This window comes from Canis lupus, chromosome 9 (assembly GCF_003254725.2).
Source record: "Canis lupus dingo isolate Sandy chromosome 9, ASM325472v2, whole genome shotgun sequence".
Taxonomy (NCBI): Eukaryota; Metazoa; Chordata; class Mammalia; order Carnivora; family Canidae; genus Canis; species Canis lupus.
The window spans coordinates 57,331,305-57,345,507 of record NC_064251.1 but is presented as its reverse complement, the minus strand read 5'-3'; the positions used below and the strand labels follow the sequence as shown (position 1 = coordinate 57,345,507).

The 14,203-nt window shown below is 46.8% G+C and overlaps 1 protein-coding gene across 2 annotated transcripts in view; it reads left to right on the top strand.

Annotated features, from left to right (window-relative positions):
- The first annotated feature begins 462 nt into the window (after window positions 1–462).
- Window positions 463–14,203, top strand: part of GARNL3 (GTPase activating Rap/RanGAP domain like 3) — a 146,532-nt gene continuing 132,791 nt past the window's right edge. The window contains exon 1 of one of the 2 annotated variants that reach the window (XM_025475197.3): window positions 463–605. In XM_025475197.3, coding sequence (XP_025330982.1) covers window positions 595–605 — 11 coding nt within the window. In that variant the 5' untranslated portion in view covers window positions 463–594. Of the gene's footprint in view, window positions 606–1,116; window positions 1,276–14,203 lie in introns of those variants that run through there. The other variant, XM_025475196.3, reaches the window with a different exon arrangement.

The following is a 14,203-nucleotide window of genomic DNA, read 5'->3' as shown; positions in this document are numbered from 1 at the left end:
GGAGCCCTAGCTCACCGCCTCCACACGATCCAGATGGCACAGTGACCCCCAAATTTGCCCAGGTAGTGTCGCTCCCCTCAGCCCCAGCGCAGTGCTCAAGGGCTCTGAGACGGCTGCATCTGACCTGGGGAGGAGGTGAAGACGGTGGGGGCTGTGGTGGTTGTCACTCACACAGCTGGGGAGAGTTCGTCACATCCAGTCAAGACTGGTCGCCTGCAAAACTCACTGCGTCAGGCGCCACAAACGGCCACCAGGCGACAGCAGAAGCTCCACTTTAGTGGGTGGAGAGATCCGCGAGCTAACGCAGACTACGGAGAACACCTATTTAGCCTTCGGGGCAGGTGTCCAACCCCAGCGCACGACGGGCCGGGCCCCGGCGGCCGCGCAGGTGAGGCGGGGTGGGCGGGGCTTGCTGTGGGCGGGGCTTGGGGAAGGCGGGCTGTGGGCGGGGCCCTGTCCAAGCCGGGTTGGAGGCGGCTGCGGGGAGCGGGCCCCGGGCCCCAACCCTGGGGGCTGTAGAGAGAAAAGCGGGCCCGAGCCTGTGGGCGGGACATAGGGAGAGGCGGCTCCCAGAGGGACGCTGCTACGTTAGAAATGGCCAGAAGGTACTGAGGCGCGGAGGGACGACGCTCTAGGGAGCCGACCCGTCGGGTGAGGGCGGCGGCCCCGCGGGCGCTCAGCGGCAGAGCCGTAGAGGAGTGGGCGGGGCCCGGGGCTGTGCCGAGGGGCTAGGAGCGGGGGGCGGGGCCGCGGGCCCGACGGCTGGGGACAGGGCGGCGTTTGCGAGTGGGCCCGACGGAGGTGAGGACGGCGCCCCCTGCACCCGGCGGGGCCGGCGTGGGAAGGGCGTGGCTGGAGCTCGGGGCTTGAGCGGGACCTTGACCCGCCTGAGGAGCTCGGGGAGGACGAGGCTGAAGTTCGGGGCGGGGCGGGGCCTGACTCCGGAGCACGGGCGGGGCGGGGCTGAGACTCGGGGCGGGGTCGAGGCGGGGTCTGGCCCCGGCTGCGGGGCAGGGAGTGGGCTGGGCCGGAGTTCGGGGTGGGGGCGGGGCGGGGCCTCGGACCGGCGGCGGCGCGCGGGGCGGGGCATGGGCTGCGGCGTGCGAGCCGAGCGGCCGGCCGAGCCCCGCCGAGGCCCGAGCCCACCCGAGTGCGTCCGAGCCCGCTGCCCCCGCCCGGGGCGATGGAGCCGGAGCCCGGCGGGGCGGCCGCTGCGCTTCTGCGGCAGAAGAGGGCGGCGCTGCGGCGCAGGGGGTGCAGCTTCGAGAGCCCCAGGTACCGCGGCGGGGAGGGGTGCGGCCGAGAGGGGCGGAAGAGGGCCGCCGGCCACGTGGTGGGGGGGGCGGCCTGAGGGGACCGAGGGCTGTGAGGCCGCGGCGCGGGGAAGGGTCGCTGCGGGGCTCTGAGGAGATCGGACTAGGAGCCAGGGCCGAGCGGCCAGGGTCGCGGGTCGCGGGGGCTGGCTCGTCCAAGCGGCAGGTGCGGGAGGGTGTCGCCCCAGACAAGAACCAGTGAATGTTGGGAACCCAAACCCGACGAGACGCCCCCAAAGCGCCGGGGCTGAGGCAGGCCCCGAGCAGGGCTCCAGGCTGACCCGGGGCTGTGGGGAATGTGCCGGGCGCCTCCTGTAATTGCTCAAGGGCAAGGTCGGGAAATAGCCCCCTGAAGTCCCAGGGAGGCCTCCGTCCTGCGGGAGCCTCTGCCTGTCCCAGGACCCAGGCCAGCTGCAGCCTCCCCAGCCGGGCCCGGCAGGTAACGCACACCTGCTGCCTCACAGCCCCGCCCATCCGGGCGCGGCGTGGCCCCCCCAATGCGCTGGGCCCTGGGGCCCCTCCGGCCCGCGGACGGCTGTCCCCTGCCGGGAGAGCCCTTGCCCATCCCGGTCCCCCTCGTTTGGCCGAGGGAACTCTTCTGAAACTGTCCTGTGGGTCCCTTCTCCCTGGAACCTTGCTCCGCAGACACGCCTTCCACCCGCTCTGCTCTGCCGGACCCGTTCTCTCTCCTCCCGCTCCGCGTCGCTAGAGTCCGTCCCGCCCCCTTCCAGCGCCCCCCTGCCCCCCGCTTCCAGATGACCCCGGTAGCTTCCCCGCTGGACTTTGTCTTTACCACATCATGACTGGCCGTCGGGGCGGGGTGTAGCACGCCCCCCCCCCTCAGGAGCTGCCCATGTCCCACAGCAGTGGTGGGGACGGGGTGGGGGACAAGGAGAAAGATAGGAGGTGGGACTCTGGCCCTCACTGAGGCCGAAAAGAGGAATCAACAGCTAGGCTGACAAACCAGACTCCTTAACATGAGGTGGGAGGCCTTTGCACTACTCGTGTGCCCCTTAGTGCCCTGGCCCCCAGCAGTACTGATGAGAGTGTAGGCATCATCGGGACAGGGATCATCCGGGTTCTGGTCACTACTCTGTCCCCAGAGCCCGCCCCAGGCCTGGCCTACACAGACATTTACTCTCTATTGAATGAATAAATGCCTGACCAGCTGGTAATTCTTCCCCTATGCTGTGCCTTTTCTCCTCTGTGCCTTTACTCCTATCATGCTCTTTGCTCTATTTAGAAGAGTCTTTTTGGCTGACACCTGTCCCCTCTTCCTCTGGGAAGTCTTCCCTGAACCCCAGCCTGAGCTCTGTGCTGTATCAGTAATCTACGTATATATCTGCAATTCCACATCCAGCTGTGTATAATTACCTGGATAATGCGTCTCCCCCCCGCTCCCCCCCACTGGACTGGGAGAACCAGGCAAATATGCTCTCATGTCCCTCTGCTCTGCTCTGCTTACACTTGCTGCTGGAGAACGGCGGAGGGAAAAAAAATGTACCAAGAGATGAGGCTGAAGAGATGTGCCAAAAGCTGGATCCAGGCCTGAGGTAGAACATTTAGGTCAGTGCTGTCGAACAGAACTTTCCACAATGATGGAAACATTCTGTTATCTGTGCAGTTGGATCCCACAGCCACTCGCCACCTGTGGCTCCTGAGCACTATTGAGATACTGCTGGTGCAACTAAAGAACGGAATTTTAAATTTTATTTGACTTTAAATTAAATAGCCACCTGTGACCAGTGTTTATGATATTGGACAGAGCTGGTTTAGAACATTTTTCTCTTCTTCCAACTTCTCACTTTTGTCACCCTGTCCTTTGCCTCCATGACCTCACACGTAAAAGATGAAATGACTTCTCCAGAGGTTTTCTTCTCCTTTAAAACTCCGTGATAATATCATATAAACCTTAGAAATGATACCAGTTTTCTGAATATAAAAACAACATGTTTGTTGCACAATTTATTTAACCCATTTTTTTATTATCATACTTGCCAGGTATTACAAGTTTTCGCTCTAAGATACATCAAATCTTTGTGCATTAGTCTGTGTATAAAGAGGTAATCATTTCCTTAAGATAAGTTCATAGAAGTAATGGAAATGATTGGATCCAAAAAAAGAAATATTTTAAAGGCTTTTGAAGCATAATGCCAAATTGCCCACCAGAAGCTCATACCAGTTAATAGTTCTCCCAAGAGTGTATAAATGTGCCTGTTTCTCCCACCCACAATACAAGGCTTTATCATTTATAAATATTTGCTAAAATGGTTCATTTCTTTGGTAGCAAGGTGAAACTTTTTTCTATTTATAATTTGTATTTCTTTTGAAAATGATATATATTTGCATGCACTTTGTCCATTTTTCCTTTGGAATGTTTATCTTTTCCTAATTGAAGCACTATTAAGAAAATTTTTGTGGTCAAATACGTAGCATTTCTTACAGTTCATTATTTGCCTTTTAACTTTCTTTATGGTGTTTTTTGATAAAGTTTTCATTATGTTTTTTAAAGATTTTATTTATTTATTTATTTGAGAGAGAAAGAGAGAGAGAGAGAGAGAGAGTGAACAAGCGAGAGAGAGCATGAGCAGAGGGAAAGGGAGAAGCAGACTCCCCATGGGGCTTGATCCCAGGACCAGGACCCTGGGATCACGACCCCAGCGGAAGGCAGACACTTAACCGACTGAGCTACCCAGGTGCTCCAGATTGTTATTTTTTAAAATTTAGTCAAATCTATTTATTCCTCCTGCTTATGCTTCATTAGAAAATGATTTCCTAACTTGAAACAGATCAATGTTCATCTACAATTTCTTTTATTTTTGTTGCTTTAAAAAAAATCCTCTTTAATCCATTAATTCAAATTACCTCACTTTTAAGAGAAACTATTAACAGCTGTCTTGCGTTGAGTTGGCATAAGGGACAATTAGGGGCAAGAGAAGAAAAATCACCTGTGTGTTCACATACACGTGTGGGTCTCTGCAGCTGGTCTGTTGTTCCAGAAAGTCCAGGGTGGGAATCGGGTGTATGGATGCTCAGAAAGCTCTGCAGGTGATTCTGACAGACAACCAGGGATGAGAGCCTCAGCTTCACTTGTGGGCATGCTGCCAGATTTGCCTCCCTTACTCCAAGTCCTCAGTTGCTTATTTCCTGTTGTGTCAAGTTTAAATACCACTGCCTCGTGTGTAGGGCCTTTCAGAATCTGGTTTAGCCATATTTACTCAATCATGTTGACATCAGGAAAAACGGCGTGACTTTCAGAATGGCAGCTGTCTTTGCTAAATACCCTGTGTCAGCTCAGTTAACTGGCCAGCAGACACAGCCTGTGATGAGTATGAAGGAGCAGTGTGTGGTGTGGCCCAGGCTTTAGGCATCTGGGCAGGTGGCAGTGAGAGAGAGAGATGGGAATTCTGGGGGCCAGAGCAAGACACTGATGCTGTCAAACTACTTGCCCTAGATGTGTTTGTCCTCATTTTGTAGGAAGGTGTATCCGATAGTGTTCAAGAACAAGGGCTTTGGAGGGAGACACACCGGGTTCAAGTTTCTGTCTTTTCACTTGTCATATGGCTGTCCTTGTCCAAGTTGCTTGATCCTCTGACCCTTGATTAACTCCCTTGTGAAATGACAGTAACACCTATCTCACAGGACCAATGTTAGCTTTAAATGAACTAATTTATGCAAAGTGCTAAAAACATTATCTGTCACAAAGCACTACCAAATGGCAAATTTTCTGGACAAAAATGATTCACATTTATGTGCAAGTTCTCAACCTTCCTCTTGCCTCATTAAAATTCTAGCCTTACCCATTCAAGTTTTCCTCCTTCCCCATCCTCAGAGCAAGGCCCTACCCTGCTTTTTTGCATTTTTGAGCTGCAGATTTAGGATGAGAGGGATTGAGAAGAATGTAGGTACACAGGGCACTGGTGAGAACTGGCTGATAAAATACGTTGAGGGGGTGTTTAGAGGTGAGAGGTACAGAAACACCTACTTTGGATGAGGGAGGCTATAGGTCTGCCTGTTGTTTTTGTTGCTCAAAGATATATATAAGGCATATACCTGTTATCTTTCGTGACTTTGTGGTGATCAAGAAATAGTTAATGAACTTGAGTTATTTTAATTACTCCTCTATCGCTGTGCTGTGTCATTTTGGCTGCAACACTTCATAGAGCCAAACCACATATAAGCCACAGTATTAGCAGGGTTACACAGTCAGATTGAATTTGAAAGGCAAATTGTAAAGATCAAAGACTGTCAACATTGACTAGAACTGTAGACATCACTTGGGTTAGCTTCTCAGCAGTTCTTCAGTTCTTCATTCTTTGTTCTTCGAGTGTGGCCCCTGGACCAGCAGTATCAACTTGTTAGAAATGCAGATTCTCAAGCCCACCCCCCAAGTGAGCTGAATCAGAATCTCTGGGGTTGGGGCTCAGGAAACTGTGTTTGGGAACCAGGGCTCGCTCTCATCTAATACAATGGTTCTCAAACCTAACATATATGAGAATCACTAGGAAGGCTTCTTAAAACGGTTCCTTGGGCCACACCCCCCAGATTCTGATTCACTAGGTCGGGTTGGGATGGGTCCATGAATTGTATTTCTAACAAGCTTACAGTATTGCTGGCCCAGGGACAGACTTTGGAAACTACCCCACTAGGGCAATGGAGGCATCTTTTTTATAACAGCCCTCGTCGCCAGTCACCTTCTGCTTATTACGTCTAAGCTCAAGGAGCCCACTACTGCAAGCCTTTTTGTTATTGGGCAACTCTATTGTCTTTCCCTAATAGGAAAGTCAAAGTTTGCCTCATTATAGCGACCACTCATCATTCATGATTCTGCTTTCATAGCTACTCGCAGCAACAATGCTGGTTGTGACGCCAGGTGAAACGTGGTGGCTTGGATTGTGGGGTGTAGACTCAGTGGTCAAGTGGTTCTTATTCCTGGCTACCCAGTTGTGATCATCGAACAGTTTTTGAGCTACAAGCAGGACTAATAATGCATCACATCTTTTGTGACCAGCACCTCACTAGTTGATTTGTTTGTTTGTTTTTAAGATTATCAGGGTCTGTGAATGACAAGCAGAGAAAAATTATTGGTTCATGGAATTGCAAAATTGTGGAGTAGACCAAGCAAGCTGTGGGAGAGGGTAGATCCAGGTGCTCTATTTTTATCATCCATAGGCTTTCTTCATTTTCAGGGTTGACTTTATTTTCAAGATCTTTCCTCATGGAGGCAAGGAAAATTAACATTTTGGGCTTACTTTCTACCAGTGTACAATCCCAGCAGAAAGTTAGTGCCTCTTTCTCAATAGTTCTAGAGCATGTTTCCCAAGCTTGAAATTCATGGGATCTTTTGTGTTGCATACTCATCCCTGAACCAGTCTTTTTGACTAGAAGTGGGTAGGACATGCTAACTGGCTAGGCCTGGGTCAAGTGCCATACCCAGAACTGAGGAATTAGATCACTTCCATTCACAGAGACCAAGAGGCAGTGATTGCCCAAAGGAAAAACCATAGTGCTATATTACCAGAAGTGGAATGGAAACTGGGTTGGTCAAAAAAAAAAAAAAAAAAAGAAAAGAAAAGAAGAAAAAAAAGAAAAATGCCATTACATCTGGGAAACTTTCCAAAATAGATACCCAGATGCCACCCAGAGTCACAGCATTGGGTTTTCTGTATTTTTTAGTTCTCATTGTAAAAGACGACCATAGTTGAGCATTTAAAGGATGCTTACTAAGTTTAGCCACAGTGGGTGCAGAGCCCTACATAGACAAGATTTTGAGTCACAAATAGAAAACATATTTTCTGGGCAGCCCGGGTGGCTCAGTGGTTTAGCACCGCCTTCAGCCCAGGGCCTAATCCTGGATACTCTGGGATCGAATCCCATATCGGGCTCCCTGCATGGAGCCTGCTTCTCCCTCTGCCTGTGTCTCTGCCTCTCTCTCTGTCTCTCTCATGAATAAATAAATAAAATCTTAAAAAAAAAAAACATATTTTCTACTTTCTCAAATATTGCTTTGTACAAAGTGGCTTCCTTGTTAGTAATGCATATACTCCTTGTGAGAACAAATCTGATGCCAAGACAAATGCTTTCTTGTTCCTGAACATGGATTTTAAGGCCAAGGTAGAGTCAGAAAAGAAGAATTATCCATTATGCATTATGTTGCTTTCTTCTTCCTTATGTTTCTCCTGACTTTCAGATTCTTAGATTTTTTTTTTTTTTCTGTTTTTCCAGGAGACTCTTTCAAACCCCCCCAGGTAGTTTTGTAACAATTATTTTAACATGGACTGTTTTCATAATCTTCATTTCTCTATATTATGTAGTTATTCTTCTGGTCCGCATCGGGCCCTTAAGTATTTAATCACAAATAAATCTGCTGCTGTCAGTTTTCTTTTGGAAAAGCAGCAGTCTTCCTGGGAAGGATTATTAAGAGCTGTCTTATATTAGGCTGACATAATGGGCTCTTAGGGCCAACAGAAGAAAATTAATTTTCATATTATGTCTGTTCTCCTAAGAGAAGGGAAAAAACAACTTTTATTATTCACCAAGAGTTTAAGTTAATACAAACCAGCTTCCTTTCTTGGAGGAAGACAATAGTCAAATTTGTTTTGCTTTAGAAGGTTAGTATGAGAAATTATGTTTGGTTGTCTGGTTTCCAGAGCTGAATATCTAAACAGAGATGAAGCCTGACAAACAATGCTATAAGAAAATTATAAGAGATTTGGCCTGTACAGTGAGACTCACTGCTGGTTTTCCTATGGGAAAAAAATTCTAAAGCAGCATGTGCAAGTGTAGAGGTATGGGAAAATGTGAGCTGCACATCTGCTAATCTCTAGAGCTGAGATCTCAGAGGACAGGAAGCAAATGGGAGTGAGCAATGAGGTGTCACTGCCCAAGGAGGTTTATGTTAAAGGCTCCTCCTGTAGGATTGCTTATAAAAGTAAAAAAAAAAAAAAGTCCATGGGGAGCACATCAATACAATACTAATAATTTTATGCCAATCTTTGTTTTCTGACTTGAAAAGATATCTAGGATGTTCATATATGTTAAGTGAAAAAGAACAAGTGACAGTGACTTCTGATAATAGCAAATGTGTAGAATTACAAATGGAATTCAAGATTTTCCAGTAGCCATATCTTTTTTAAGTAGGCTCCACCCCAAACATGGTGCTTGAACTCATGACCCAGAGATCAAGAGTTGCATGTTCTACATGACTGAGCCAGCCAGGTACCCCCTCTATTAGCCATATCTTAAAAAGTAAAAATAAACAGGTAAAATTAATTTTAATCGTTTATTTTGTTTAACTCAATATATCCAAAATACTACCACGTTAACACATAATCAGTATTAAAAATAATGAAGATAATTTCCTTCTTTCAATACTTTCTTTGAACTCTGGTTTTACACTTGCAGTATCTCAATTCAGACTAGCCACATTTGAAGTGCTCAGTAGCCATGTGTGGTCTGTACTGTGGATCCCTCATTGAAAGTGCACAGATGGATTTCGGGTAGGAAATTTTTGAAAGAACTCATCAAGGTTTTTGTTTGTTCCATAATGCGACTATAAATCACAGTGAAATAAAAGAAAAAACGTAGGGGAAAAAAGGGATACCAGGAGACTTTAGGAAAAAGAAATCACTAACTAAACTTTCTTAGGAAGGACATCTGTGATTTGATGGACTTTTATTAATGGTTCACATATACCCCAAGTTAAATTCAGACTCTGAGACTTAAATGCAAAACCACTGTATCATGGATACATGCTGTAATTATTTTTTTTTAATTTTGGAGAAATCAGTATAAATTAACAACAACAACAACAAAAAAAAAAACAGGGCATGATTTTCTGTGTCAAATGCTGCTGATAACGTTCGACAAGAAGAACTTAGAACTGACCACTGGGTTTAACATCATGGGATCATTGGGGCCTTTTGACAAGAGTCATTCCTTTGGAACAGTGAGGACGAAAGTCTCACTGGCTTGGCTTCAGGAGATAAAGGAGAGGAACTGGAAACTGAATATAGTTAGCTCTTGTCAGGAGCAGAGGGGCAGTGAGTTGAAAAATTGTTGGTTTGTTTTATTTGGTTTAGATTTGAGGTTTTCTGCTTTTGTTTTTTAAAGATGTTTTTATCCGATGGGAATGATCCAGTAAAGAGAAAAGATTTCAGTAGGGAGAAGGGAGTGTTTTACTTGAAAAAGAGAAAATTCACAGCGGATATAATAGCTGCCTGCCCACATTTGAAAGTGTGTCAAATGAAAAAGGAATCATGGCCACTCCGCTCTATGTATGGCCCTGGGCTAGACCTAAAATCACAGTGGGTATGAAAGATAATAAACCAAATTGGGCTCAACACATGAAAAGTACATCCCTGCGGTCTGTGTGCCCTATGCCAGCATGGCTTACTTCAAGATGCAATAAAATTTGTATTACTGGAGATGTCAAAGTATCTATAGGTTAAGACCAGTATTTCTCAACTCTTTTGTGTTCTCAGCACACGTGGGGATATAACAGTTTTTGGCGGCACACTTGAAAAGGTGCAAAGCAGTGTTAAGGCTGTCAGTGACAGGAAGAACATAATCATTACCCACCACGGTGGTGACCTGAGAAGGTTCCCCACCTAGCACACCATTCTTTGGGTTGTCCTTTCGCACTTCTTTGCTGCTTGAGCAGAAATGCTTAGTGCTGCAAGCATGCTGTCTTTTATATTCAAAAGGCAAAATGTGTACGTATTCCGTAAAAGTGTATACCCTCTTGCTGCCCCTGGAGGAATTGCCCACCATTGCACCCACCAGAAGAAAATCCTGCCCTACTCTGCACAGAGTCACGTGAACTGTTAGGCTCAAAATTCAGTCTGACAAAGATCACTTTAAGAGGCCTATCGGAAAAAAAAAAAAAAAAAAAAAAAAGAGGCCTATCGGTCAGGAATCCGTTGCAGACAAGAGAATCCACTCTACTAGTATAAGCAGAATGAGGTTTCTTAGTGACATAGGGAATTAAGTGCTCACCAAGTTGTTGGCAGGGTGGATAGCAAACTCTAGTCTGAACCCAGAACAACTCCGAGACCCCAGAACCACTGTGCTCTGCCATGACCAGGAAGGCTGCCATTTATAATAAGAAGCTGATGAATCAAGAAGCTTCTATTAGCTTAGTTCACTGCAGAACCACACTAGCAACTCTGCTTCGATCCCAAAGATGCCACTCTGGCTTCAGAAAGCAATAGGATCAACTAGTTACTGACTCCAGAACCACAATAGCTCCAGCCCACAAAAGCAAGATGGTGCCCTGTGTCCTCTTTCTGAATCTGCCAGGCTTCGTTCTGAGCAAGAGGCTCCCATGAGTGCCTCTGAAGTGTGGAATCTAATTCCTCTCCAGAACTCCAAACTGTAGAGAAGGGTAAGGCATTGACCTTCTAGCTTTCTAACTTTTGTACCCTGGAATAGGGTTGAAATGGGTATTCAGCAAGTCATCCTACAGTATCTGCCACAAATTGCATCTTTCTTCAATCACAGCAAAAATAAATTAGACATATTGATCAAGTTAGCACACCTCCCTTACAGAGGTGAAAATGAGAAATTCGGCTTTAGCTCGGTGCTTGAAGTAGATCTGCCAACTATATGTGTCCAGTGATTCTACAGTTTTAGCACAAATGGAAGTTAGAACATAAGTACCTGTCTTGCATTTTATGATGGGAGAGAAAAGTGTCTTTAGGAGGCCTTCCAGCCATTGAGTGTTTTCCAGTGTCATGCCACTAGCAGCCTAGATTGATGTTTTGCAGATAGATTGTCTTTGCTCCATGCACTTTTCACAGGTCTCACAAAGTAGCTGCCTGTCAGAGACTGGCAAAGAAATAGAGCAGGTCCCACAGCAGTCTGATCGAAGCCACCAGTGACCTCATTCAGGAACAGCCAGTCTGACGTCGTGTCGCCTCCCTATTCCAAAAGAGTATCTTCCTTATTCAGCAACTATCAAGCACTTTGTGTCCTAGGCATTGGGGACACACCATGAATGAGACAAGTGGGGTTCCTGCGCTCATGAATTGGACATTCTAGTGGAGGGATGAGACAAGGTTATAGCAAACAAATGCGTAACATTTGGGGAAAGAGGGAATCTGCCTTCTTGTGCCCTGATCTGCTTCCTTGACTGCAGAGCCAGCCCAGATCCCAAAAGCTGCTCTTGGTTTGAACAGAGGCAAGAATGACGATTTGCACTTGCTTTAAGATTATTTTCAGCCAACAATCAGGGCAAGGAATAATGTGCAAGATCAAGAATGCAAGGGAATGAGTGTGGCTCCCAGAAACCTTCCAGGTTCCTCTGGGAATTTCACCAGAAGCTCTGTGATCCAAAGGGCAGGTTGGCCTCCTGGAAGGAGCCAGAACTGAGACCTTATTGCATCATTTTGCTGCATGCAGGGGTCTACCTACCAACATGTGAGACAGCACTTAGGCCTCAGTTGCATCCTTTCATGGTCTATTTCTTGCTATATCACTGGGCCTGGCAGTGGTCCCTAATTGGAGCATTGGTCCCCAACTGGAGCACTTGGCTGAGTCCCACTCAGTGGCTGCAGTTGCTTCCTCATGGCCTTCAGCAGGGAGCTGAGAAGGTGGCCATGTTTCTCTTTACTTACCTACCTTAAGACCCAGATACTAGCAACACTCAAGGCACACTGAGGATTTGGGAGTTAACAGCAGAAGAGGAGAAAACTGTAACCTGTCTTCAGTCCAGTAAAAACCCAGGTACCTGCCAAAGCCTCCCTACACAGAGATTTGCTCAGAGACACCCTCCTTGCCACTCCGCCAGGCCCACGCGCCCTCCCAGAAAGCACATGGATGCTGTGAGTCAACCTTTTCCCAGCCACATTCTAAGGCATTTTATCTAGAGCCATGTGAAGTCTGTCTGTTGTATTATTTGATCTTTTGTTTTGAGAGAATTCTTTTTTTTTTTTTTTTGAGAAAACAAAGCTGTTAAATTTTTCATTTGATACCTGTCCAAAGTCTTCTGATCTGTACTCTTCATCTGTCTTTTGAAAACCTTTTTTCAAGTGTCCTGTCCTCATTTATTCCTGTGTGTTCATTTTGGAATTAAAGCAGTTCTGTCTGGGTCTGTGTTTACCCATTAATAACATGGGCAGATTCTCCCTGACTCCCTTCCCCCATCATCTGAGCTGTGGTGAATCCTCTTTCAGAGCTGGCACTGGAGGGCTGGCCTGGATGCTCCTCAGGAAGCAGGAAGGGTCCAGAGGCAGTGGGAATATGCCATCTGTGTTTCCTCCCCCCTCATGCTTTCCTTTCCCTCCCATCAGCCAGGCCCCTGTACATGGGGGGTTTGTGAGCCCATAGCAGGACTCACCTTGAATTTCCTTTTTTTTTTTTTAAAGATTTTATTTATTCATGAGAGACACACAGAGAGAGGCAGAGACACAGGCCGATGGAGAAGCAGGCTCCATGCAGGAAGCCTGATGTGGCACTCGATCCCAGGACTCCAGGATCACGCCCTGGGATGAAGGCAGGTGCCAAACCACTGAGCCACCCAGGGAGCCCCTCACCTTGAATTTCCAAACCCCACCCCACCACCCCCCACTTCAGGGCAAATGGGCCCCTCCAAAGAGGACCTGGGTCAGTGTGGTTTCCTTTGGGCCTTCTTCTGGTGGACTTTTAGCTAATATCTTTGAAGAAGGTCAAATGCTTCTAAGATCTACTTTTTCCTCTCGCCTTCAACCTTTCCCCAGATTAGGCAAGCCCTCCTATTAGCACTCTGGGACAGGGGAAGCAAAAAAGAAGAAACGGCTTTTTCCCAGTGTTGTCCATGCTTCTAGTCCTCATTCCTCCAAATCAGGCATTGTCAGGCCCTTGGAACATTCTTCCTCACGGCCCTCACCTTCCATCAGATAGGCAGAACTCGGTGTTCGCTTTCAATTTGTCCACACCTATTGTATACAGCAGATCCTCAGAGCATGGAATTCAGCCACTCTCTTATTGCAATAAGTTTCTTCTGTATATTGGGCCATTTTTACTTACTTTCATGGGTTCCAGGTAGTTATGCCAATGAACACTTGCTCTGCCATCCTTCCAAGAAATTTCTCAACTGCTAGATATACTCAGTAGTGAGACCATAAGTCTAAAATGTCAGGAGTTTGGGATGCCCAGGTGGCTCAGCAGTTGAGCATCTACCTTCGGCCCAGGGCGTGATCCTGGAGACCTAGGATCGAGTCCTGCATTGGGCACCCTGCACGGAACCTGCTTCTCCCTCTGCCTGTGTCTCTGCCTCTCTCTGTGTCTCTCATGAATAAATAAATGAATAATCTTTTTTAAAAATAATAAAATGTCAGGAGATTAAGAGGAACATACATTTTTGTAAATTGGAAAGTTAAGACTAAAAAAGCTAACAAATGAATAAAAAGATTAAAAATAACAGTGATGGGACGGAATACGAACAGTTAGAAAACGAAGCCCAGGAATTAGCTGAAAGGATGAAAAAGATGAAACTCGCAGAGTAGAGTTATGGCAAAAGGATAAAAGTAAATGATAGCAAAGACTAAAAGAACTAGCATTTAAGTATTTTTAAACAAACTTAGATTCAAGTGCTGGAGAATCACATGCTAAGACAATGAAATATTCTAAGTATTTGAAGATTAAAATAGGTGGAATGTAAGCAATACATAAGGTTATCTCATTCTGTAATGTTCCATATTAAAGATGCACCTGTAGGGGCACCTGGTTAGCTCAGTTGGTGGAACATGTGACTCTTGATCTCAGGGTCATGAGTTCAAGCCCCATATGGGGTGTAGAGATTACTTAAATAAGTAAAACTTTTAAAAAAATGTACTTGTAGTGACTGATATACAGAGATGTTAAGACTGTTTAGGTAGAAAAGCAGGCACAGAACATTGTGCAGTCTGTAA